The 22,705-nt window shown below is 43.4% G+C and overlaps 1 protein-coding gene, 1 long non-coding RNA gene and 1 pseudogene across 2 annotated transcripts; 1 reads left to right on the top strand and 2 right to left on the bottom strand.

Moving 5' to 3' along the window:
• Window positions 1-420: 420 nt before the first annotated feature.
• On the bottom strand, window positions 421-1,735 carry LOC147354443 (zinc finger protein 677-like). Its single transcript, XM_086355142.1, has 2 exons — window positions 1,716-1,735; window positions 421-733 (listed from the first exon to the last, which is right to left on the bottom strand). The coding sequence occupies exons 1-2, from the start codon at window positions 1,728-1,730 to the stop codon at window positions 470-472; spliced, it is 279 nt and encodes a 92-aa protein (XP_086211268.1). The 5' UTR covers window positions 1,731-1,735; the 3' UTR covers window positions 421-469.
• Window positions 1,736-4,956: 3,221 nt separating this feature from the next.
• On the bottom strand, window positions 4,957-22,705 carry LOC147354441 (uncharacterized). The gene is made up of 3 exons (XR_015146408.1): window positions 22,310-22,705; window positions 20,563-20,716; window positions 4,957-5,220 (listed from the first exon to the last, which is right to left on the bottom strand). It is a non-coding gene; the product is annotated as an uncharacterized LOC147354441 (long non-coding RNA).
• LOC147354442 (glutaredoxin-1 pseudogene) lies at window positions 8,327-9,502 on the top strand (annotated as a pseudogene).

Below are 22,705 nucleotides of genomic sequence, written 5' to 3'. Positions count from 1 at the left end.
GATTCGGCGGTGAGAAGGTTTCCTGGTGTTTGGAAAGTTCTCTCTTTTTAAGACTCCCTTCCCGGGACAGAACTCCGTCCCTCCCTCTTTTGTCTCTTTTTTTGTCTTTTATATTTTTTCCCACCTCCTTTCAAAGAGTTGGGTTGCTTTTCTGGGTGCCTGATGTCCTCTGCCGGCATTCAGAAGTTGTTTTATGGAATTTATTCGACGTTTAAATGCTCTTTTGATGAATTTGTGGGGGAGAAAGTGTTCTCCCCATCCTACTCCTCCACCATCTTGGCTCCTCTCCAATATCTATTACTTTTAAAGAACTACTAAACCAGGACCATAGGGGTAGAAAATAGGAAATTAGATATTTCAAAAGGTTGAAATCAACTTTAAAAATACTCAAGCTCTGGAAAAACTCTTTGTGTATCATGTAGTGGACAGATCACCTGAAGAAAGGACAAGTTTAAATTCCTAATGCCAATCATGAGGCTTTTCTTGTCTGAGTCAACAGGGCTTTGAGCTCAGTCACTAAAAACGGGCTACCAAGAGGCATACAGAGAAAATGTAGAGACCCACCCCCAGGGCAGACCCCAAACTTCAGAGGCAAGTTATCCTTAACCACAGAGAGCATGTTTCTGAGGGTCTCTATCATCACATCCTGGTACAAGGCCCTCTGAACAGGGTTCAGGCATTCCCATGCCTCAGGAGTGAATTTGATGGCCACATCCTTGAAGGTCAACTGTCCCTGATATGAAAATACATTTCACCAATAGGCCCTGAGCAGAGTTTTTATTTTCACACAAAAGGAGAAGAAGAAAAAGAGGTAAGGATCATTTCAGTAGAAATAATATTCTGATAATTCAATGGAAAGCTATTTGGAGCCAATTCTTAGTCTCTAATTTCCTACATTAAATATTGTTTCCAAAATAAATAATGAATCAAAATGAGTAAAGTTGGGACTTTCCTGGTGGTCCAGTGCTTAAGACCCTGCATTTCTGCTGAAGGGGTTTTAGGTTCAATTCCTCCTCAGGAACTAAGATCCTGCAAGACGAAACTTGCAACCAAGAGGAAAAGACAAAAAATGTTAGTAAACTTGATTTCATGATTTAAATAGACAATGGAAAGACTAGAAAAAATGAAAAGAATTTAAAAAAGGAAAAAAAAGAAACTGAAAATGAAGAAAAAAGATAAAACAGACAATGATATGAAACACCATCTAGTCCTGAGATCTCTTTCTGAACATTCCATTCCATTCCCAAACACTTAAGTTTTCAAGGAGATGCTCATTTAGTTTTAAATGTACTGTAAAAAGTCAGAACTGATTCCCACTCATTGGCCTCTTTTGCAGATTTTACCGTGTACTGTACATGTTAATACCTGAGGTCCACATACAGCTTCTTTACCCTGGTTGACTGAGAGCAGACATCGCATGCAGATGGGCCCTAAACAGTCCGTACTACCCAACAGCACTGAGACCCCGTCTTCTACCCATGGGTGAGAAGCCCTGCCCAGGACGGTGCCCAGGGGAGCCTCCTCACAAGGTCCAGGTCACCAGGTCATGGGGAGACAGGATCTAAGTCGAGACGACAGGCCCTGAGGGAAGGCCCTGGGTGAGTGTCCATGTACAGTAGTCAGACAGGACACTTCAGAGTCAGACACGATGAGCCAGTCTTGAGAAGGGCATTTCAGGAAGGCAGTGTGAGAATCCACTGAGAATATGACCCTACCTGAGAAAGAGCCATGCCTGACTCCTGCTTTTTCCTCTTCTGGGCTTCTTCGTCCATGAGTCTTCACAGTTCTATCATGAAAGTGGAAAACATGCTGTTTAATGCTTAGGATCAACACACCCCCTTCCTGAGCCCCAACCACACACACAGGGAAGCCCTCACCATGAGGAACACACAGTCCCCTGTGGCCACTGTCTCAGGAGGGACTCAGGATGGTCAACTCCTGCACAGAGTCCAACATGGGACTTTCCCACACTGTCCCTCAGATCACACTTCCCTCCTGGTGAGGCATCATGCACACAGCAGCAGGGGGCACCTCCACTCACCCCACGATGCCCTTCAGGTCACACAGCAGGCCCTGGTCCAGCCCCACTCGGAGCAGAGCGCCCTTCTCTCCCCCAGGGCCTGATCTCAGTCTCAGAAGTGGAGGCTAAGAGCCCTGGTGCTCAATGCAGGATCCAGATCAGAATCATCTGCGGCTCTGTGCACATTCCTGGGGCGAGGCCCAAGAGAACCTGAGGAGTCTGTCTGATGAGGGAGGGGTACAAAACATGCCTGGACCCCAACACATACCTTTCAGTAACAGCATTGCAGGCGGATTCTTTACCAGCTGGGCTACATTGCTCAAAACAGGTTCCAAATCTGGAAGAGCATCATGTAGGGCCTCAGTCTGTTTATTTGTAGCTAGGCCCAGAACCTCAGTGTTTCGTACTGCAGCGTCTATTAAGTCTTTTATCTCAGTTATGGAGTTAATCTGTTTTTTAGTTTTGTTAGTATCCTTTAGTCATACGGGTGGCTTCCTTGTCCCTCAAGAATCAGAGTGGAGCCTAATTTAACTAGTAAGTCCCTTGAGTTAAAAGAGAGGTGACAGGCACAAAAATCGATGTAGAAACCACTGACCATTGTTGGAGCATGAAGGGGGTTTCTGGAAAGTGGGCCTGTGTTGGTACTGATGTTCCGATTATGTGTTTTTTATGGTTGTTAAAATTTCCAGCCCTTCGGGTTAAGACAGAAAGCTCTGCACTGGTGTCCGAGGAATTCCATCTCGGCCCCCGCTTCAGTGACCCCTCGAGCTTCAGCACTAGTCATATACACGGTGCTGTAGGCAGAGCCACTTGTGACCTCAGGGGCCCTCAGTGTTGGGAAACCATCCAAGGCCGAGGGGCCCCATGGATCTCTGGTGTCTGAGGCATTCCCTCCTCCAGTTCCCTAGCTGTCTATAAAAGGGCGAGTCTGCCACAGTCTCTCCTCCAGTGCCCTTCTGTCCACACAGGGCACCCTGGGTTGGTCTGGGTACCTGTGGGCTTTGTGGTCCATCATGGCCAGCTTGGCCTGCAAAGACTGACCTCCCCTCTGGTGGTCTCTAAGTGGACAAAGCTACAATCGTCATTTCAGGCCTTTGTGTATTTCTCTGGGAATGTTCAGCCTTTTCAACCATGTCCTTATTATCAAAAACTGAATAAGCCACTTGGAGCAAATCGCTCAGAGGGGTCTGAGGACTAGCAGTTGCTTTTTGAATCTCGCTCCTGATGTCTGTGGCAGGGTGGGCTATGAAATGCATAGCCAAAAGGGCCTGTCCCTCGAGGGAGAAGGGATCCACACTCCTATATATATATTTTGTCTATGCTCTGTCTTTGTTGCTGTGTGGGCTTTTCTCAGCATGGGCTTCTCACTGCAGTGGCTTCTCTTGTTTCAGAGCGCAGGCTCTAGGGCCTGGGCTTCAGTAGTTTCAGCTTCTGGGCTTAATTGCTCCATCAAACATGGGATCTCCCTGGATCAGAGATAGAGCCCATGTGTCCTGCATTGGCACGTGGATTCTTTCCCAGTGAGCCACCAGAAAAGCCCCTGCTATATTTTTTTTTGAAGCTGCTACCAACCTCTCTTGAAATGCTTTCCGATTTTCATCTCACCCCTGTTGTACTACCTGCACTTTTTCATAATGGACAGGTTTTACTGTAAGTGTTTTCACAACCTCTGTTAAACAGTCATGTAGCCGCCGATCTGCCTCAGGGACAGTGGCAGTGCCCCCCACCCCCCGCGTGGCCCTGTTGGGCTTGGGCTGCCACTGGGTCAGCACGGACCCTACCTGCCTGTGGGAGAGTCTGCAAATTTCCCTCTGGATAAGATCAAAAGATCTCATTAACTGGGTAAATTCCATCCTGAAAAGTTCAGGGTTCTCAGCAAAATGTATCAATTTATCTTCTGCTGACTATGGACAAGGAGATGGACAAGGAGAAAGGCAGAGAAAGATGGACATGGAGAAAGGCGCTTCTCACAGAGGCGGAGCCATGGGGCAATTGGTCCGTAACTTACACGCTGCAGGTGCTGTCTGGGCTGAGATTTGGCCCTTGGGCAACTCGGGGTACAGAGAAGGAGCTCCTGAATATAGTGGGCAGTCTCCTCACCCTTGGGTGCCCTTGACTCTGGGCTAGTGGCCTTGACTGGAGCCCCGGCTGAGACAGTCCTTGCCATTCCCATCCCTCGAGCAGTAGTTAGCTATCCAGAAGTTACGTTCCTGTGTCCCACTTCAGTGTGCAGTTTAATCAGGACTTGTGCTTACAGCTTTGGATGTTATCCCTTCCGAGTAGTCTCTCAGCCAGGTGTGAATGGCTGAGAAACTGTCCCAAAGGAATAGTACAGAGTGTGTGTCCAGTGGCATTGACAGGGAGCTTTCAGGACTGGTTTGGCTGCAAATTGGAAGTAAAGGGTCAGGGGAGGAGGGTAAATCCTGGAAGTTGATTCCCTTCATTATCCTTGTGCAGGATGTTGAGAATACCTCATAAGAGGCATTTATCCAGGGTGGACACAGTCCTTCAAATGATGTGATTTTTTTTTTTTTCTAGAACATATAATCCCCTGGTTATAGATTATGGGCATCTGGTCTGCATCCAAAGATAGCTTACACTGCTGAACTTCAGACCCAAGCCTAGACTATCTTCCTAACAACTCAATTAAACTTTAGAATAATATGACAAAAGCGCTATTTAAAAAGTGAGTTTTAGACAGTAGATACTGATCTCAGCCAAACTAAAATTTAATATCTATTAAAACATAATTCCTTTCTTCTTAAATCACCCTCATTTGTCCCAAACGTAGCCAAGTTAAGATTAATTTGTTTGTAAAATGAGTCTGGTAAATTGATAACATAGGCTTGTAAAATTGGTCCAGGAAAGTGAGTGTCTTGATCACTAAAAATTGTACAAAGTATACCCCAACTGAAAAACATATTTCAAAAATACTTATTTATTTAATTTTGGCTGTGCTGGGTCTGTGTTGCTGCTCGGACTTTCTGTATTTGCAGCAAGCAGGGGCTACTGTTTGCTGAGGTGCACTGGCTTCTCACTGCGCTGGCTTCTCTTTTGCAAAGCACGGGCTCTAGGGCACATGGGCTTCGGTAGTTGTGGCTTCCAGGCTTTAGAGCACAGGCTCGGTAGTTGGGTCGCACGGGCTTAGTTGCTCCACAGCATGTGGGATCTTCCCAGATCAGGGATCGAATCCACGTCTCCTGCATTGGTAAGGGGATTCTTTACTGCTGAGCCTCCGGGAAAGCCATGAGTTAATTTTGTTGCTGACAAACTTTACAACAAATATACTTACTGACTTTGAGTAAACCTGAGTACCATAAAAACGTTGTGCTTAATAGTGATGTGTCTAAATGACATGTCTCTATTAAATAACAAGCAAACAACAAACTTTAATGCCAGATGTTAATTTAATACTAAATGTTTCTTGGGTCATCTGAATCCGAAATCCATTTAGCTTAGTTTCTATTATATTTAGAAATGTTTAATTTGTAAACACTTTTTAAAAAGACAGTTAAATAGAGCTCACCTACATATTACCCTGAGCAATACATATATCCCAATAGAGATCTCATAGTTTCATTTTAAAACTTAGTCACAAAACAGGCATTGCAATGCAAAACTTACCAGCTTAGAGATATTTGAGGACTTCCCTGGTGGTCCAGTAACTAAGACTCCATGCTTCCAATGCAGTGGGCCCAGGTTCCATTCCTGGATGGGAAACTAAATCCCACTTGCCACAACTATGAGTCATTGCAGCCAAATAAATAATAAATGAGTATTTATTTTTTTAAAATACATAAATAGCAGGTAGAATACCTAAATTTACAGACTTGAGTTTTAACAGGGTTAGACTTAGAACATAGGAGAAAAATCCCCAAATTAAGAAGAATGTCGATTTTCAGATCCTGTGAGCAGCACTTAGACAGTAAAATTTCTTCCTCCTCACATACCACCTACCCTGTCTCCTGCGCTAGCAACAAGATCTCTTCTGTGTCTCTAGACATCTATATCATATTTCTATGGCAGCCTGTGCTGATTGAAACAAACAAAAAAAGATAGGACACTTGTGAGTCTTACAAGCAGAGGGGGAGAGGGTGCTGCCCAGAGTAATTAGTGGGCTACAGTTTTATAATAAAAGGAGAAGTGGGGAGGGGGAGAGTGTCCTTCTCTCTCTTTTCTGCTTCCTCTTCTTGAGTTGTTGTTCAGTTGCGCAAGTTGTGTCCAACTCTTTGTGACCCCATGGACTGCAGCACACCAGGCTCCCCTGTCCTTCCCATCTCCTGGAGCTTGCTCAAACTCATGTCCATTGAGTCAGTAATGCCATCCAACCATCTCATCCTCTGCCCCCTTCTCCTCCTGCCTTCAATCTTTCCCAGCATCAGGGTCTTTTCTAATGAGTCACTTCTTTGCATCAGGTGGCCAAAATATTGAAGCTTTATCTTCAGTCCTTCCAATGAATATTTCACGTTGATCTGCTTTAGGATTGACTGGTTTGATCTCCTTACCGTCCTAGGGACTCTCAAGAGTCTTCTCCAACACCATCATTCAAAAGCATCAATTCTTCAACACTCAGCCTTCTTTATGGCCCAACTCTCACATCTATACATGACTACCAGGAAAAATGACTACTGGAACAACCACAGCTTTGGCGGCAAAGTAATGTCTCTGCTTCTAAATATGCTGTCTAGATTGGTCATACTTTTTCTTCCAAGGAGCAAGTGTCTTTTAATTTCATGGCTGCAGTCACCTTCTGCAGTGATTTTGGAGCCTAAGAAAATAAAGTCTCTCACTGTTTCCATTGTTTCCCCATCTATTTGCCATGAAGTGATGGGACCAGATGTTGTGATCTTAGTTTTTTGAATGTTGAATTTTAAGCCAGTTTTTCCACTCTCTTCTTTCACTTCAGTTCCTCTTCACTTTCTGCATTAAGGGTGCTATCATCTGCATATCTGAGGTTATTGATATTTCTCCCAGCAATCTTGATTCCAGCTGGTGCTTCATCCAGCCTAGCATTTTGCATGATGTACTCTGAAGCTAAGTTAAATAAGCAGAGTGACAATATACAGCCTTGACGTACTTCTTTGTACTCCATTCCCAATTTGGAACCAGTCCATTGTTCCATGTTTGGTTCTAACTGTTGCTTCTTGACCTGCATACAGGTTTCTCGGGAAGCAGGTAAGGTGGTCTGGTATTCCCATCTCTTTAAGAATTTTCCAAAATTTGTTGTGATCCACACAGTTAAAGGCTGTAGCGTACTCAGTGACGCAGATGTTTTTCTGACATTCTCTTGATTTTTGGATATTAGAAATTTGATCTCTTGTTCCTCTGCCTTTTCTAAATCCAGCTTGAACGTCTGGAAGTTCTTGGTTCGTGTACTGTTGAAGCCTAGCTTGGAGAATTTTGAGCATTACTTTCCTAGCATCAACACTATGAACAGGCAAAAAGATACGACACTGAAAGATGGACTCCCCAGGTTGGTAGATGCCCAGTGTGCTACTGGAGGAAAGCAGACAAATAGCTCCAAAAGGTGTGAAGAGGCTAAGCCAAAGCGAAAACAATGCCCAGTTATGGATGTCTCTGGTGGTGGAAGTAAAGTCCAAAGCCTTAAAAAACGTATTGTGTGGGAACCTGGAATGTTAGGTCCATGAATCAAGGTAAATTGGAAGTGGTCAAACAGGAGATGGCAAGAGTGAACATCAACTTTCTAGGAATCAGTGACCTAAAATGGACCAGAATGGGTGAATTTAGTTCAGATGACCATTATATTTACTACTGTGGGCAAGAATCCCTTAGAAGAAATAGAGTGGCTATCATAGTCAACAAAAGAGTCCAAAATGCAGTACTTGGATGCAATCTCAAAAACTACAGAATGATCTCTGTTCATTGCCAAGGCAAACCGTTCAATATCACAGTAACCCAAATCTATACCCTAGCCACTAATCCCAAAGAAGCTGAAGTTGAACAGTTCTATGAAGAACTACAGATTTCATAGAACTAATACCAAAAAAGGATGTCCTTTTCATTATAGGGGACTGGAATGCAAAAGTAGGAAGTCAAGAGATACCTGGAGTAACAGGCAAGTTTGGCCTTGGAGTACAGAATGAAGCAGGGCAAAGCTAACGATTTTGTTAAGAGAACACACTGGTCATAGCAAACGCCTGTCAACTACAAAGTGGCATTGACCAAGAGCACTGCCAGTGACTGAACAACAAAGGCATTTGCCGTCTGTCCCTATGGAGAGTGAACCCCATGATCCTATAGCTGTTGCCCTTCAACAGCTGTGGAGTGAGGCACTCCACGCTCCAGGGCATCCAGTGAGATGTGTCTTTAGACAGTTGGATTTTTTTTTTTTTTTAATGTTTTTAGGAACAGATTTTATGGTCTCAATCATTGCATTTCCTCCTATCTAGAGAAGGAGATGTCACCTTTTATGGTGACATCATATCCTCATGACCAACAAAAAAACCTTTTGTAAAATAAGTGCTTCATGGTATTGAACTTCCCATTCACCAAAACCTTATATATTGACCTTCCACACTGCCGCTTTGAAGCAGTCTCTCAGAGCTATCTGAGATGCTGCCTCCCGGGCTACAGTCCTCATTTTGCCCTCATTTTGTTTGGTGTCATCCTAAAATGTTCTCTCTAAGAAAGCAAAGGTTTTAGAAATTATCACTGGTATTTATGCTCACCAATCTATAAAATACTAATATAAAAGTCAGTTCTTGGCAGTTAAGGTGTCCTCCCAGGAGAGGCAGCATGGCTCAAGCATTCATGAACAGCAAGATCCAGTCTGCGAAGGTGGTCATGTTCATCAAGCCCACCTGCCCCTACTTCAGAAGGACTCAGGAGCTCCTCAGTCAACTGCCCTTCGAACAAGGGCTTTTGGAATTTGTCGATATCCAAATCTTGTATCTAATTGGTGCCAACGGTGACACCAGTGAGATACAAGATTACTTGCAACAGCTCACAGGAGCCAGAACGGTACCTTGGGTCTTCATCGGTAAAGACTGCATAGGTGGATGCACTGATCTAGTAAATATTCATGAGCGAGGGGAACTGTTGACACGGATAAAGCAAATTGGAGCTCTGCAATAATTACAGAGCAGAATCAGGCTGATATCCCCCTTGAAGACTGGATGGCATTGCTGATAATGACAGCAGTTCCTGGAGGATGCACCTGGGGAAACTTTACCCAGTTACTGCATCTGTTTACTTAAAATTCTGAAATATGTTAACCTCAATAAAAGGGGATGGGCACTTTGGGAGGCCAAAAACAGCTTCTTTTGACTCACGATTAAAAATGGACCAACTTGCCAAAAAAAAAAAAAAAAGTGAATTCTTGGTTACTTAAGGAAATTATGAAGTGTGTTTTCAGTAAAGAAGCTATGAGGAATGGAACTGCATTTTGTGAAGGGAAAATGAAGTAAGCCTGACTTACACGTGGCTTTTTAGGATGGAAGGACAAAGTAATGGGTACAGAAAGTGAACCATGAAAAGTGAACCATGAGAAGTGAGTTTTGTACATGGTTTAAAATAAGTGTAAAATAAATTTAATTGTTTGCCTTTTAAATAAAGTAAAACTTATTTAGCTTTGAATTTTGCTTTTCTGTCTGTTGCAAAACTTGAATTTAGCTTTTCTGTCTGTTAAGATGACACCGTTTTTTCAGATGGTGAACTGCCTTTGATAACAGATTTAAATTTATTTATCTCTTAAATGATCTGTTCTGAAATCTTTTATTGTTACTTTAGCTATATGAAAAGCTATTGTTTCACAATGACCTATAATCCTATCTGGCTGAGTGTTCTAAACCTTTTTGATATTTGTTGACAAAACTTCCTAAGTCATTGTAATGAAGAACTTGATTTCTAGCTAACTTTGGGATGCTTCAGAGGGCCCGCAAACACCCCAAAGAGAGATATTACACTGCTGCTGATGCTAAGTTGCTTCAGTCGTGTCTGACTCTGTGCGACCCCAGAGACGGCGTCCCCAGAGTCCCCGTCCCTGGGACTCTCCAGGCAAGAACACTGGAGTGGGTTGCCATTTCTCTCTCTAAGGCATGAAAGTGAAACGTGAAAGTGAAGTCACTCAGTCGTGTCCGACTCCCAGCGACCCCATGGACTGCAGCCTACCAGGCTCCTCTGTCCATGGGATTTTCCAAGCAAGAGTACTGGAGTAGGTTGCCATTGCCTTCATTAGGCTCATTTTCTATACAGAATGACATGGGAAGTATTGTCAAGTGAGTAATAAGTCTTGGGTTATATTGTATGGTAAATGTTACTAATATAGATATCATAGAAACCATACGGCGCTCCTAAAATTCTGATATGTTTGGGAAAAATGTTATCAGGCATTATTCTAATTACTATCTCAAAATATTGTCATAGCACTAATCAAGTTTCGCAAAAATACTTGCTCTTCAAAAAGATGTACAGAAGGGACTTTCGGATAAATACCATTTTCTGAACTGGGTAAGGATTCTAATGGAAAACCTGATGACTTCATAAAGCTTAACAGAAGGACTGATGAATGTGCTTATAACTTCTATGCTTTGTATCTGAAAAATTGCTGGTTAGAATATGTGTTTTCCAGGTGTAAGGGGGAAAAAAAAAACCTTCCCCGAAACTAATTATGACAGCAATTTGGGAAAATTATATTTTATACACAAGTTGAAACACTTGTCTTTTCTCTCTATCTGAACCCTTCAGGAATGCAAAAGTAGGAAGTCAAGAAACACCTGGAGTAACAGGCAAATTTGGCCTTGGAATACAGAATGAAGCAGGGCAAAGGCTTCTGCCAAGAGAACACACTGGTCATAGCAAACACCCTATTCCAACAACCCACATGGACATCACAAGATGGTCAACAGCAAAGTCAGATTGATTATATCCTTCGCAGCCAAAGATGGAGAAGATCTATACAGTCAGCAAAAACAAGATCAGGAGTGGACTATGGATCAGATCACGAACTCCTTATTGCCAAATTCAGACTGAAATTGAAGAAAGTAGGGAAAACCACTAGACCATTCAGGTACGACCTAAATCAAATCCCTTGTGACTATACAGTAGAAGTGAGAAATAGATTTAAGGGACTGGATCTGACAGACATAGTGCCTGATGAAGTATGGACGGGGGTTCGTGACATTGTAGAGTTGACAGGAATCAAGACCATTCCCAAGAAAAAGAAATGCAAAAAAGCAAACTGGCTGTCTGAGGAGGCCTTAAAAATAGCTGTGAAAAGAAGAGAAGTGAAAAGCAAAGGAGAAAAGGAAAGATATACCAATTTGAATGCAGAGTTCCAAAGAATAGCAAGGAGAAATAAGAAAGACTTCTTCAGTGATCAGTGAAAAGAAATAGAGGAAAACAATAGAATGGGAAAGACTAGAGATCTCTTCTAGAAAATTGGAGGTACCAAGGGAACATTTCATGCAAAGATGGGCTCAATAAAAAACAGAAATCGTATGGACCTAACAGAAGGAGAAGATATTAAGAAGACGTGGCAAGAATACATAGAAGAACTGTACAAAAAAGATCTTCACGACCCAGATAATCACAAAGATGTGATCACTCACACTCAGCTAGAGCCAGACATTCTGGAATGTGAAGTCAGGTGGGCTTTAGGAAGCATTACTAGGAACAAACCTAGTGGAGGTGATGGAATTCCAGTTGAGCTATTTCAAATGCTAAAAGATGATGCTGTGAAAGTGCTGCACTCAATATGTCAGCAAATTTGGAAAACTCAGCAGTGGCCACAAGCCTGGAAAAGGTCCATTTTCATTCCAATCCCAAAGAAATGTAATGCCAAAGAATCCTCAAACCATGGCACAATTGCACTCATCTCACACTGTAGTAAAGTAATGCTCAAAATTCTCCAAGCCGGGCTTCAGCAATACATGAACCGGGAACTTCCAGATGTTCAAGTGGTTTTAGAGAAGGCAGAGGAACCAGATATCAAATAGGCAACATCCGCTGGATCATCAAAAACCAAGAGCGTTCCAGAAAAACATCTATTTCTGCTTTATTAACTATGCAAAAGACTTTGACTGTGTGGATCACAGTAAACTGTGGAAAATTCTGAAAGAGATGGGAATACCAGACCACCTGACTTGCTTCTTGAGAAACCTGTATGCAGGTCAGGAAGCAACAGTTAGAACTGGACATGGAACAACAGACTGGTTCCAAATAGGAAAAGGAGTATGTTAAGGCTGTATATTGCCACCCTGCTTATTTAACTTCTATGCAGAGTACATCATGAGAAATGCTGGGCTGGAAGAAGCACAAGCTGGAATCACGATTGCTGGGAGAAATATCAATAACCTCAGATATGCGGGTGAGACCACCCTTATGGCAGAAAGTGAAGAAGAACTACAGATCCTCTTGATGAAAGTGAAAGAGGAGAGGGGGAAAGTTGGCTTAAATTTCAACATTCAGAAAACTAAGATCATGGCATCCGGTCCCATCACTTCATGGCAAAGAGACGGGGAAACAGTGGAAACAGTGGCTGACTTTATTTTTCTGGGCTCCAAAATCACTGCAGATGCTGATTGCAGCCATGAAATTAAAAGACACTTGCTCCTTGGAAGGAAAGCTGTGACCAACCTAGACAGAATATTAGGAAGCAGAGACGTTACTTTGCCAACAAAGGTCCGTCTAGTCAAGCCTATGGTTTTTCCAATAGTCATGTATGGATGTGAGAGTTGGACTATTAAGAAAGCTGAGAGATGAAGAATTAATGCTTTTGAACTGTGGTGTTGGAGAAGACTCTTGAGAATCCTTTGGACTGCAAGGAGATCTAACCAGTCCATTCTAAAGGAGATCAGTCCTGGGTGTTCATTGGAGGGACTGATGTTGAAGCTGAAATTCCAATAATTTGGCCACCTGATGTGGAGAGCTGACTCATTTGAAAAGACCCTGATGGTGGGAAAGATTTAGGGCAGGAGGAGAAGGGGACGACAGAGGATGAGATTGTTGGAAGGCATCACTGACTCAATGGACATGGGTTTGGGTGGACACTGGGAGTTGGTGATGGATAGGGAGGCTTGGCATGTTGCGGTTTTTGGGGGTCGGAAAGAGTCGGACATGACTGACTGACTGAACTGAACTGAACCCTTCAGAGATTGGACACTCTTAGTTTCCAAAACTTTATCAGATAAGTTAGGAAGGTTATCTCACTAACAGGTACAGAACTGTCAATGAATTTTTGGAAACCTTGAGATGGGAGTAATTCATGTAAATCTGTGATAAGCCTGTGGCTTGACTTTCCTAGCCCTGAAAGATTTATTTTAAAAGTTCAGTTGAGACTCTAGACAAATCTCATCAATTCATGTTGAGGTTTGACAGAAAACAAGAAAATTATGTAAAGCAATTATCCTTCAATTAAAAAATAAATTTTTTTTTTAGAAAGTCTCAAAAGAGCAAAAAAGTCTATAATCAATTATGGTTATATAAATCATCAGGCCAAGTTTATTGAGACCAGACCTATATTACCAAGGGAGTTGTCTTAATTTGGTTATATTTGGTAAAAATGATGGTGATTTTAGGGAGAAAAAGATGTTTCAATGAATGTTAAATCCCAATTTGTTAATGGAGGTCTGTATCTAGTAAGACTCATTTCCTGGATAGTTCTTTGCTGTTAGGGTATATTAATGTAAATTTTAATTAAATTATTAAGGACACTCTAGGTTTGTCTCTGAAGCTTATCTCCGTAATCTCTCTTTGGATGAAGATCAGATGCCTCATGCACGACCTGCACACCAAGACTGGAAAAAGACTTAATTTGAGAAACTATCTCAAACCTGGATGGAAGGACCTTTTTATAGGTACTCTTAACTAGTTCATGTACGGTGAAATTGAAGGGAAATTGACTCTTAGATTAATTCTCACTTCCAAAGTCCCCTAAGCTGGACTAGTCTATAGAGAGGCCTGCTGACCTCAAACTCACCTTAAAGCAATGCTCAAACAGAGGAAACTGCACTACACTAGGATGAGAGGACGACGACATCAGAAGCAGACAGCTTGCCCAAGATGCTGACCTGACTCGTATGATCATTTATAATGCTTTCATGATTCCTTGGAGCTGTGTATATCAGTCAAATGTTTTCTTTCATAGGTACAAGTCTATGCTAGTTTAAAACTCAATCCAGTTGTTGGGTTGTGGCCAATTATCTGTGTCTAGTACTTCTGGGTTACGTTGGTGGAGTTCTGTTCTTCAGGGCTCTGATTGGATACCACCTAGGAAATTTAGTTCAGTCCTCTTCTGCCTATTCATGATATTGCTAGATAGGATCCTCTCACCTGGCCAGTTAATAATACTTGCTCTGAGGTTGGCCATAGATTTAAGTTTTCTCTTAAGGTCATTCAAACTCAAAATTCTCTTAAGGTCGTTCAAAATCAGAGTGACGAGCTAAGTCTCAAAATTAACCTCTCATCTATTAAAAGGAAAAGTCTGACAATTATGTCATGTATCTGTATGGTTAACACAAGGCTATGGTTATTTAAGTTTGAAAGCTCCTGTATGTTAGGAACAACTAAATCATACTAAAAATGATCAACCTAGTAGTATTATGAGACACAGCCAGGTGTTTATGAACTACGCTTATTATTACCCTTAGAGAGAGTGATTGGTGTGGAACTCAGTGGATTTGTGGCACTAATTTATGGCCTTGACATCTACAGGGATGCATACAAAGGTGTAGCCTGGGATTCACATGAATTTAAGGTCATACACATTAACAAATTAGAGGTAACCCCAACCAAACCTACCATTGGTATGATCCCAATGGGTCAAAATATCTTTATTCTACTGGTATGACCATGTAGCACCTATTTTCTTTGTGTGTGTGTGTACCTTCAATGAGATTGGAGGATGTAATTTGTCATATCAAAGCCTTGACAACTTACATAAGCTTTAAATTATAGTAACTAGGCTATTAACCTATTGTATTCTGAGATCTCTATGAGGAGAAAGGCCATGCTGCACAACTCCAAGGCCCTCGACACCTTACAGCATCTCAGGGAGATACAAGTGCTGCAATTCAAAGTGAATGCTATAATTTCATACCTGATAAATCCTTTAATGTAACACATTTGGTGAAGCATATGAAAAATCAGATTTATGCTTTAAGTGACCATTCCCCAGTCTTGACGATCTTTTAAAACTGGTTTGGTGTGGGAGGCTCATGGCTAAATTATTTACTTTTAATTCCACTAATGTTATTAGCTATGCTTTTGAAATGTGGTGTTGGAGAAGACTGTTGAGAGTCCCTTGGACTGCAAGGACAGCCAACCAGTCCATTCCGAAGGAGATCAGCCCTGGGATTTCTTTGGAAGGAATGATGCTAAAGCTGAAACTCCAGTACTTTGGCCTCCTCATGCGAAGAGTTGACTCATTGGAAAAGACTCTCATGCTGGGAGGGATTGGGGGCAGGAGGGGAAGGGGATGACAGAGGATGAGATGGCTGGATGGCATCACTGACTCGATGGACGTGAGTTTCAGTGATCTCTGGGAGTTGGTGATAGACAGGGAGGCCTGGTGTGCTGCGATTCATGGGGTCGCAAAGAGTCAGACACCACTGAGGGACTGAACTGAACTGAACTGATACTATTTTTATTTTTCCTGTTTCACAAGATTATTGTTTCCTGTATAACCAAGTGTATGCTGCTGCTGCTGCTAAGTTGCTTCAGTCATGTCCGACTTTGTGTGACCCCACAGACGGCAGCCCACCAGGCTCCACCATCCCTGGGATTCTCTAGGCAAGAACACTGGAGTGGGTTGCCATTTCCTTCTCCAATGCAACAAAGTGAAAAGTGAAAGTGAAGTCGCTCAGTCGTGTTTGACTCTTTGCGACCCCATGGACTGCAGCCCACCAGGCTCCTCCGTCCATGGGATTTTCCAGGCAAGGGTACTGGAGTGGGTTGCAATTGCCTTCTCTGAAACAAGTGTATAGCCTCTAACAAAAATAATGCCTGGACTTGAAGCAGAAGATCAAGTGTAGAGCTCGATATGTGATCAGTGATTGTAATAATGTTACTCTATATATGGAGTAACTTCCACTTTCAGATGTTCAAGCTGGATTTAGAAAAGGCAGAGGAACCAGAGATCAAAATGCCAACATCTGCTGAATCATCAAAAATGCAAGCATTCCAGAAAAACATCTATCTGCTTTATTGACTATGCCACAGCCTTTGATTGTGTGGATCACAACAGACTGTGGAAAATTCTTAAAGAGATGGGAATATGAGATCACCTGACCTGCGTCATGAGAAATCTGTATGCAGGACAAGAAGCAACAGTTAGAACTGGACACGGAACAACAGACTGGTTTCAAATCGGGAAAGGAGTACATCAAGGCTGTGTACTGTCACCCTGCTTATTTAACTTATATGCAGAGTACATCATGCAAAATGAAGGGCTGAAAGAAGCACAAGCTGGACTCAAGATTGCTGGGAGAAATATCAATACCCTCAGATATGCAGGTGACACCAGCCTTATGGAAGAAAGTGAAGAAGAACTAAAGTGGCTCTTGATGAAAGTGAAAGAGGAGCATGAAAAGGCTGGCTTAAAATTCAACATTCAGAAAACGAAGACCATGGCATCTGGTCCCATCACTTCATGACAAATAGTTGGAGAAACAATGGAAACAATGAGAGACTTTTTTTTGAGGGTAGGGGGCTCCAAAATCACTGCAGATGGTGACTGCAGCCATGAAATCAAAAGACACTTGCTCCTTGGAAGAAAAGCTGTGACTAACCTGTACAACATATTAGAAAGCAGAGACTTGACTTTACTAAAAAAAGGTCCATGTAGTCAAAGCTATGATTTTTCCAGTAGTCATGTATGGATGTGAGAGTTGGACTATAAAGAAAGCTGAGCACCAAAGAATTGATGCTTTTGAACTGTCATGTTGGACAAGACTCTTGAGAGTCCCTTGGGTTGCAAGGAGATCAAATCAGTCAATCCTAAAAGAATTCAGCCCTGAATATTTATTGGAAGGACTGATGCTGAAGCTGAAATTCCAATACTTTGGCCACCTGATGTGAAGAACTGACTCATTGGAAAAGACCCTGATGCTGGGAAAGATTGAAGGCGGGAGGAGAAGGGGACGACAGAGGATGAGACGGTTGGATCATGTCACCGACACGATAGACATGAGTTTGAGTAAGCTCTGGGAGTTGGGGATGGACAGAGAGGCCTAGCATCCTGCAGTCCATGGGGTTGCAAAGAGTTGGACATGACTGAGTGACTGAATTGAACTGAGATATGGGAAGATGCAACAAGAAGGAATACTTTACTGGACCATAACTAGAAGACAGGTGTGCAGAGATCTTTGACTATGGAGACCTAGTCCAGTTATAGCACACTGAGTGACCTGTCAGCAAAAGCATTCTTCAGAAGTGGGAAGGAGTCTTCCCAGCAACGCGAGACAAAATGTTCATGAAATGCCCCCCAAAACATGATCGGCTGTATGACCACAAGAGGTCCGTGTCAACTACAAATTGGCATTTACCAAGGGCATTGCCAGTGAGTGAACCGCAAAGGCATTTACCCTCTGCCTCCACGGAGATTGAACCCCATTCTGCTAAAGCTCTTGACTTTCAACAGCCCCGGAAGGACTTGATAGTGGAGAGAGGCACTCTGCTCCAGGGACTCTGGTAGGACTGGTCTGTAGATAGTTGGATGTTTTTAAGAATAGACTTTATGATTTCAATCCTTGCATCTCCTCCTATCTAGAGAAGCACTAAATCCCTTCATGGTGACATCAGATCCTCATGACTAACAAAAAACCTTTTGTGAAATGAATGCTTCATGGTATTGAACTTCCCCTTCACCAAAACCTTATATATTGAACTTCCCCCACTGCTGCTTTGGAGCAGTCTCTCAGACTGCTCAGACTATTCTGCTGATATGAATATTTAGCAAATATGACCCTACTTTGGGGGGCATTTCATGACCATTTGGTCCCACGTTGCTGTGAAGGCTCATTCCCGGTTCTGAAGAACGTTTTTGCTGATATACCGCTCAATGTGCTATTACTGTACTAGGTCTTAATAGTCAAAAGATCTCTGGACACCTGTCAGAGCTATCTGAGATGCTGGCTCCCTGGCTGCAGTCCTCATTTTCCCCAAATAAAACTTAACTTGCAACTCTCAAGTTGTACATCTTTTTTAGTTGACACACCCTCTTCCGACAACACGAGATGACTCTCTACAAGGACATAACCATATGGTCAAAACCGATATCAGATTGATTATGTTCCCTGCAGCTGAAGATGGGAAAGCCCTATATAGTCAGCAAAAACAAGACCAGGAGCTGACCGTGACTCAGATCATGAACTCCTTACTGCCAAATTCAGACTGAAAATGAAGACAGTAGGGAAAACCACTAGATATCATTCAGGTCGGACCTAAATCAAATCTCTTATGATTACACAGTGGAAGTGACAAATAGATTCAAGGGATTCGATCTGATAGAATGCCTGAAGAACTATGGAGCGAGGTTCATGACATTGTACAGGAGGCAGTGGTCAAGACCATCATGAGGAAAAAGAAATGCAAAAAGGCATAATGGTTGTCTGAGGAGGCCTTACAAATAGCTGAGAAAAGAGAAGCGAAAGGCAAAAGAGAAAAGGAAAGATAAACCTATTTGAATGAAATGTTCCAAAGAATAGCCAGGAGAAATAAGAAAGCCTTCTCAAGTGGAAAATGCAAAGAAATAGAGGAAAACAACAGAATGGGAAAGACTAGAGATCTCTTCAAGAAAATTAGAGGTACCAAGGGAGCATTTCATGCAAAAATGGGCACAATAGAGGACAGAAATGGCATGGACCTAACAGAAGCAGAAGAGATTAAGAAAAGATGGCAAGAATACACAGAAGAACTATACAAAAAGGATCTTAATGAGCCAGGTAACCATGATGGTGTGATTACTCGCCTAGAGTCAGACATCTTGGAAAGTGAAGTCAAGTGGGCTTTAGGAAGCATTACTGTAAACAAAGCTAGTGGAGGTGATGGAATTCCAGCTGAGCTACTTCAAATCCTCAAAGATGATGCTGTGAAAGTGCTACACTCAATATGCCAGCAAATTTGGGAAACCCAGCAGTGGCCACAAGACCGGAAAATGTGAGTTTTCATTCCAATCCCAAAGAAAGGCAATGCCAAAGAATGTTCAAACTACCACACAATTGCACTCATGTCACCCACTAGCAAAGTTAAGTTCAAACATCTTGATTAGAAGTCAGCTTCCATCGTCAGTTCCTCCTCCTTGTCGGGCGGGGGAATTTTCTTCTCCTTACATGGTCAAGCTTGGACTCTCACAGCTCAATGGAAATGCACAAAAATTTGGTAAATCATCTCAGGTTTCAGCATAATGTCAGCTTTTCCTTATATTTTTGTGTTTAGTGCACACAAAGAAGCATGTCCTAGGTGGTCATTAATTTACTGAACCCACCGGGCAGGATGTGGGGCTCATGCCACCGTTGTTTTATTCTTTGGGGGCCCGTCCTGTGCTTTTGCCACATGGTTTTGTGGCTGAGCAAAACTGCTTTCTTGACTGATCCTTTAACTTACAGAGTCTCCCATACTCTTTTCTTTACTTACAATCCCCTAGTGGGATTAACTACTTAATCACCTACTCTGTCTCTTTTCTCTATCCTTATCAACTTGATTTACTTTAGTCTGGTTGCCAGTCCTGAGCGACCCAGGTTCCTGTGTTGGGTCCCCATCTGGGGAGGTCTGACAGCAGTCTTTATTTTTAGCATGGATCATGCAAGTTTGAGGGGCTCCCTGGATGGTCTTCTGCAGGTTAGGCTCAATTATGAACTTGTGAATCTGTTGTGGCTTCTCTTCTGGTGTGGGTGCTTTTATAGTGTGCTGTGGCACAGTGTGCAAGAGGACAGGACAGGAGTCAGGACAGTTCCACATGCACACATCTCCCCTGGGTGTGGTGTGGTCCAGAGTGAATCCCCACTCCTTTTCTGGATACGCCACCTGGTATTTTGACAAGTTGATCTGTAGTGACCCTCTCATGGCTTGAGAATCGCCTGCCTTTGCTGCCTGGCTTTGCAGCTTGGTCAGCTAACTGGTTGCTTTGGATTATATGAATTTCACCCTTCTGGTGGCCTGGACAGTACACTCTGGCCACCAGTGAGGGCTTGTGGATGGCTTCTCATAGTGACAGGATCTCAAAGCATGTTTTCTGTCTTTATTGTCTGAAGCGAGGAGCCCCCTTCTCTGCTGGTGATGGTCCTGTGAGCAGCCACCACAGAGAACGCAGAGCAGGAGCCTCTGTACGTATCACTCACGTGCCTTCAGTGAGCAGTAGGGCTCTTGTCAGAGCAGTGACTCCTGCCTCCTGAGCTAAGCTCCCTAGGGGCAGGGCTTTTGCTTCTACCACCTTTTCAAGGGTTAGCAGCACAGGACTTCCCTGGCAGTCCAGTGGTTAAGACTCTGCACTTCTACTGCAGGGAGTGCAGGTTTGATCCTTGGTTGGGGAACAAAGACCTTGTAGGCTGTGTGGCAAAAAAACACAAAGGGTTTTCACTACATACCGAATATGTCCCCTGCCTTGGTCCATGAAGCTGCTTCCATCCATGAACAGGTCCACATCTGGCTCAGCCAAGGGTTGTGTGTTGAGCCCGGTCTGCTTGAGCCCGGTCTGCTCGTGCTCAGGGGGTTGTGCAGCAACCGTCGGAAGCAGTGATGCTGGATTTAGGGCCAAAATGACATGAAGTTTTAGAGGGGAATTGCCTGAGAGAATGGCTTGGTACTTCCCCATTCTCCCAGAAGTCAGCCAATAGCCGCCTTTTTGTTTCAGTGAAGAAAGCACATGAAATGAAGTGAAAGTCGCTCAGTCGTGTCCGACTCTTTGCAACCGCATAGACTATACAGTCCATGGAATTCACCCGGCCAGAATATTGGAGTGGGTAGCCTTTCTCTTCTCCAGGGGATCTTCCCGACCCAGGAATCGAACTGGGGTCTCTTGCATTGCAGGAAAATTCTTTACCAACTGAGCTACCAGGGAAGCCCCAAGAAAGGACAGGGTGAGAGACATACACAGTGGTGGGTTGCCCCAGGGTGAACTGCTCGGTTTCCTGAAATCTGGCACAAGGAGTTGCTACCGCTCGAAGGCTAGGGGGCCACCCTGAACACTCTGTTTAAGTTGAGAAGTAAGTAGTGGGCCGAGGGATGTTCCCCAGAGCTTGAATTAATATCTGAGACTCATGCCTTGTCTCTCATGGACCTACAGTGTGAAAGGTTTCAGTCTGCTATTTCCAAAGCTGGAGCCAAGACTAACCTTGTTTTTATCATTTCCCAGCCTGTTTGGTGCTCTTTTGTTGAAGTAAAGAGCTCAACATATGTTCTTTTAAAGCCTTTATTCAGGATCCTAATTCGACAGAATCCTGCCTTTCCCAGAAGCCCCTCAGCTCTGTGTGTCTTGGGTGTTCCCAAGCCGGCAGTTGCCTATTTTCTGTCAGGCAGAGGATGAAACCCAGGTACATGACTTGTTACTTACACACTTGTGCCTTCTTCTGGGAGCTGTTCCATCCACAATTGGCTGAGTTCAGGGTTCTTATGGCATTTTTTAGACACTTTGCTTGTTGTAAGCAAGTCATCCACACATATTGGAGTAAGGACCCTAGCCAACATTTCCCCAAACAAGGTAGGGGAAATCTTCAGTCCTTGAGGCAACACTGTCCAGCAGTACTGTTGGACTCCCTGTGTTTCTGGGTCCTGCCGCCAGAAAGCAGACAGCTGCAGTGGTTCTTCTGCAGTAGGAATGCAGGGGAAAGTGTCCTTCAAGCCCAGAACTGAGAACCAGCAGTATTGTCCCACAGTAGTTGTGCGCAGAACATATATGGATTACTTACTACAGGGTGCAAATCTTGGGCTGTCTCACAAATGGCCCTCATGTCTTCGACAATGATTTGTACACTGCTGAGTTCAGCTCTTTGGGAGGAAAAGAGTTTATATAGGAATCTACAAGGTTTAATTAGTCCCAGTTAAGCCAACTTTTCAAGAATTGTCTGAATGATCTTTGGGTCTCTTGCCTCAGAAGGTACTGTTTTAAATTAGGTGTCCCAGTGTCCTTTATTTTTTTCTGGCTGTCCTGCATAGTTTGCAGGACCCTAAGTTCCCTCACCAGGAATTGAACCTGGACCACTGCAGCAAAAGTGCCAACTTGTAACCACTGAACCACCAGGGAATCCCTCCAGTGTCCCTAATAACAGGATTTGTATTGGCCACGTGTTTGTCGGCCTTCCCTGGGGTGCTGTCAGCCCACACTTCCTGCCTTACCTTTTTGTATACTTGGGGAGGGGGAATCAGTCGCCTTCTCCAGAGTGTCCACAAGTGTCATCTGCCTGCTTACCGGGTGCCCCGACAGGATGCTGAGGTCAAGCTGTTTCGGTGAAAAAATCATTTGTGCATTTAATTTACAAAAGAGGGATTGGACACATTGGCATATATAAGAAACTGTGTTTCAGGTTGAGGTCCCCTAATTGGCATTGCAGAGGTTGTAAGAAAGAACAGCTTTGCACTTCTCCAGAAACTCTTGTGACCCGGATGGACTGAGTCTTTCTCTGCGCCATCTTGGTATCTACCAAGTATGCGGCACTGTAGCTATCAGAAGGTCAGTCAGCTTGTCCCCACTGTCACAGGTACCCAGGGCTCCTGGGGCATCATCAGAGTGTT

This window comes from Bos grunniens, chromosome 18 (genome assembly GCF_055505025.1).
Source record: "Bos grunniens cultivar Pamir isolate PY7600 chromosome 18, Bosgru_T2T1.0, whole genome shotgun sequence".
NCBI lineage: Eukaryota > Metazoa > Chordata > Mammalia > Artiodactyla > Bovidae > Bos > Bos grunniens.
Note: the sequence above shows the minus strand (reverse complement) of the source record. Positions and strands in the feature narration are given on the sequence as shown.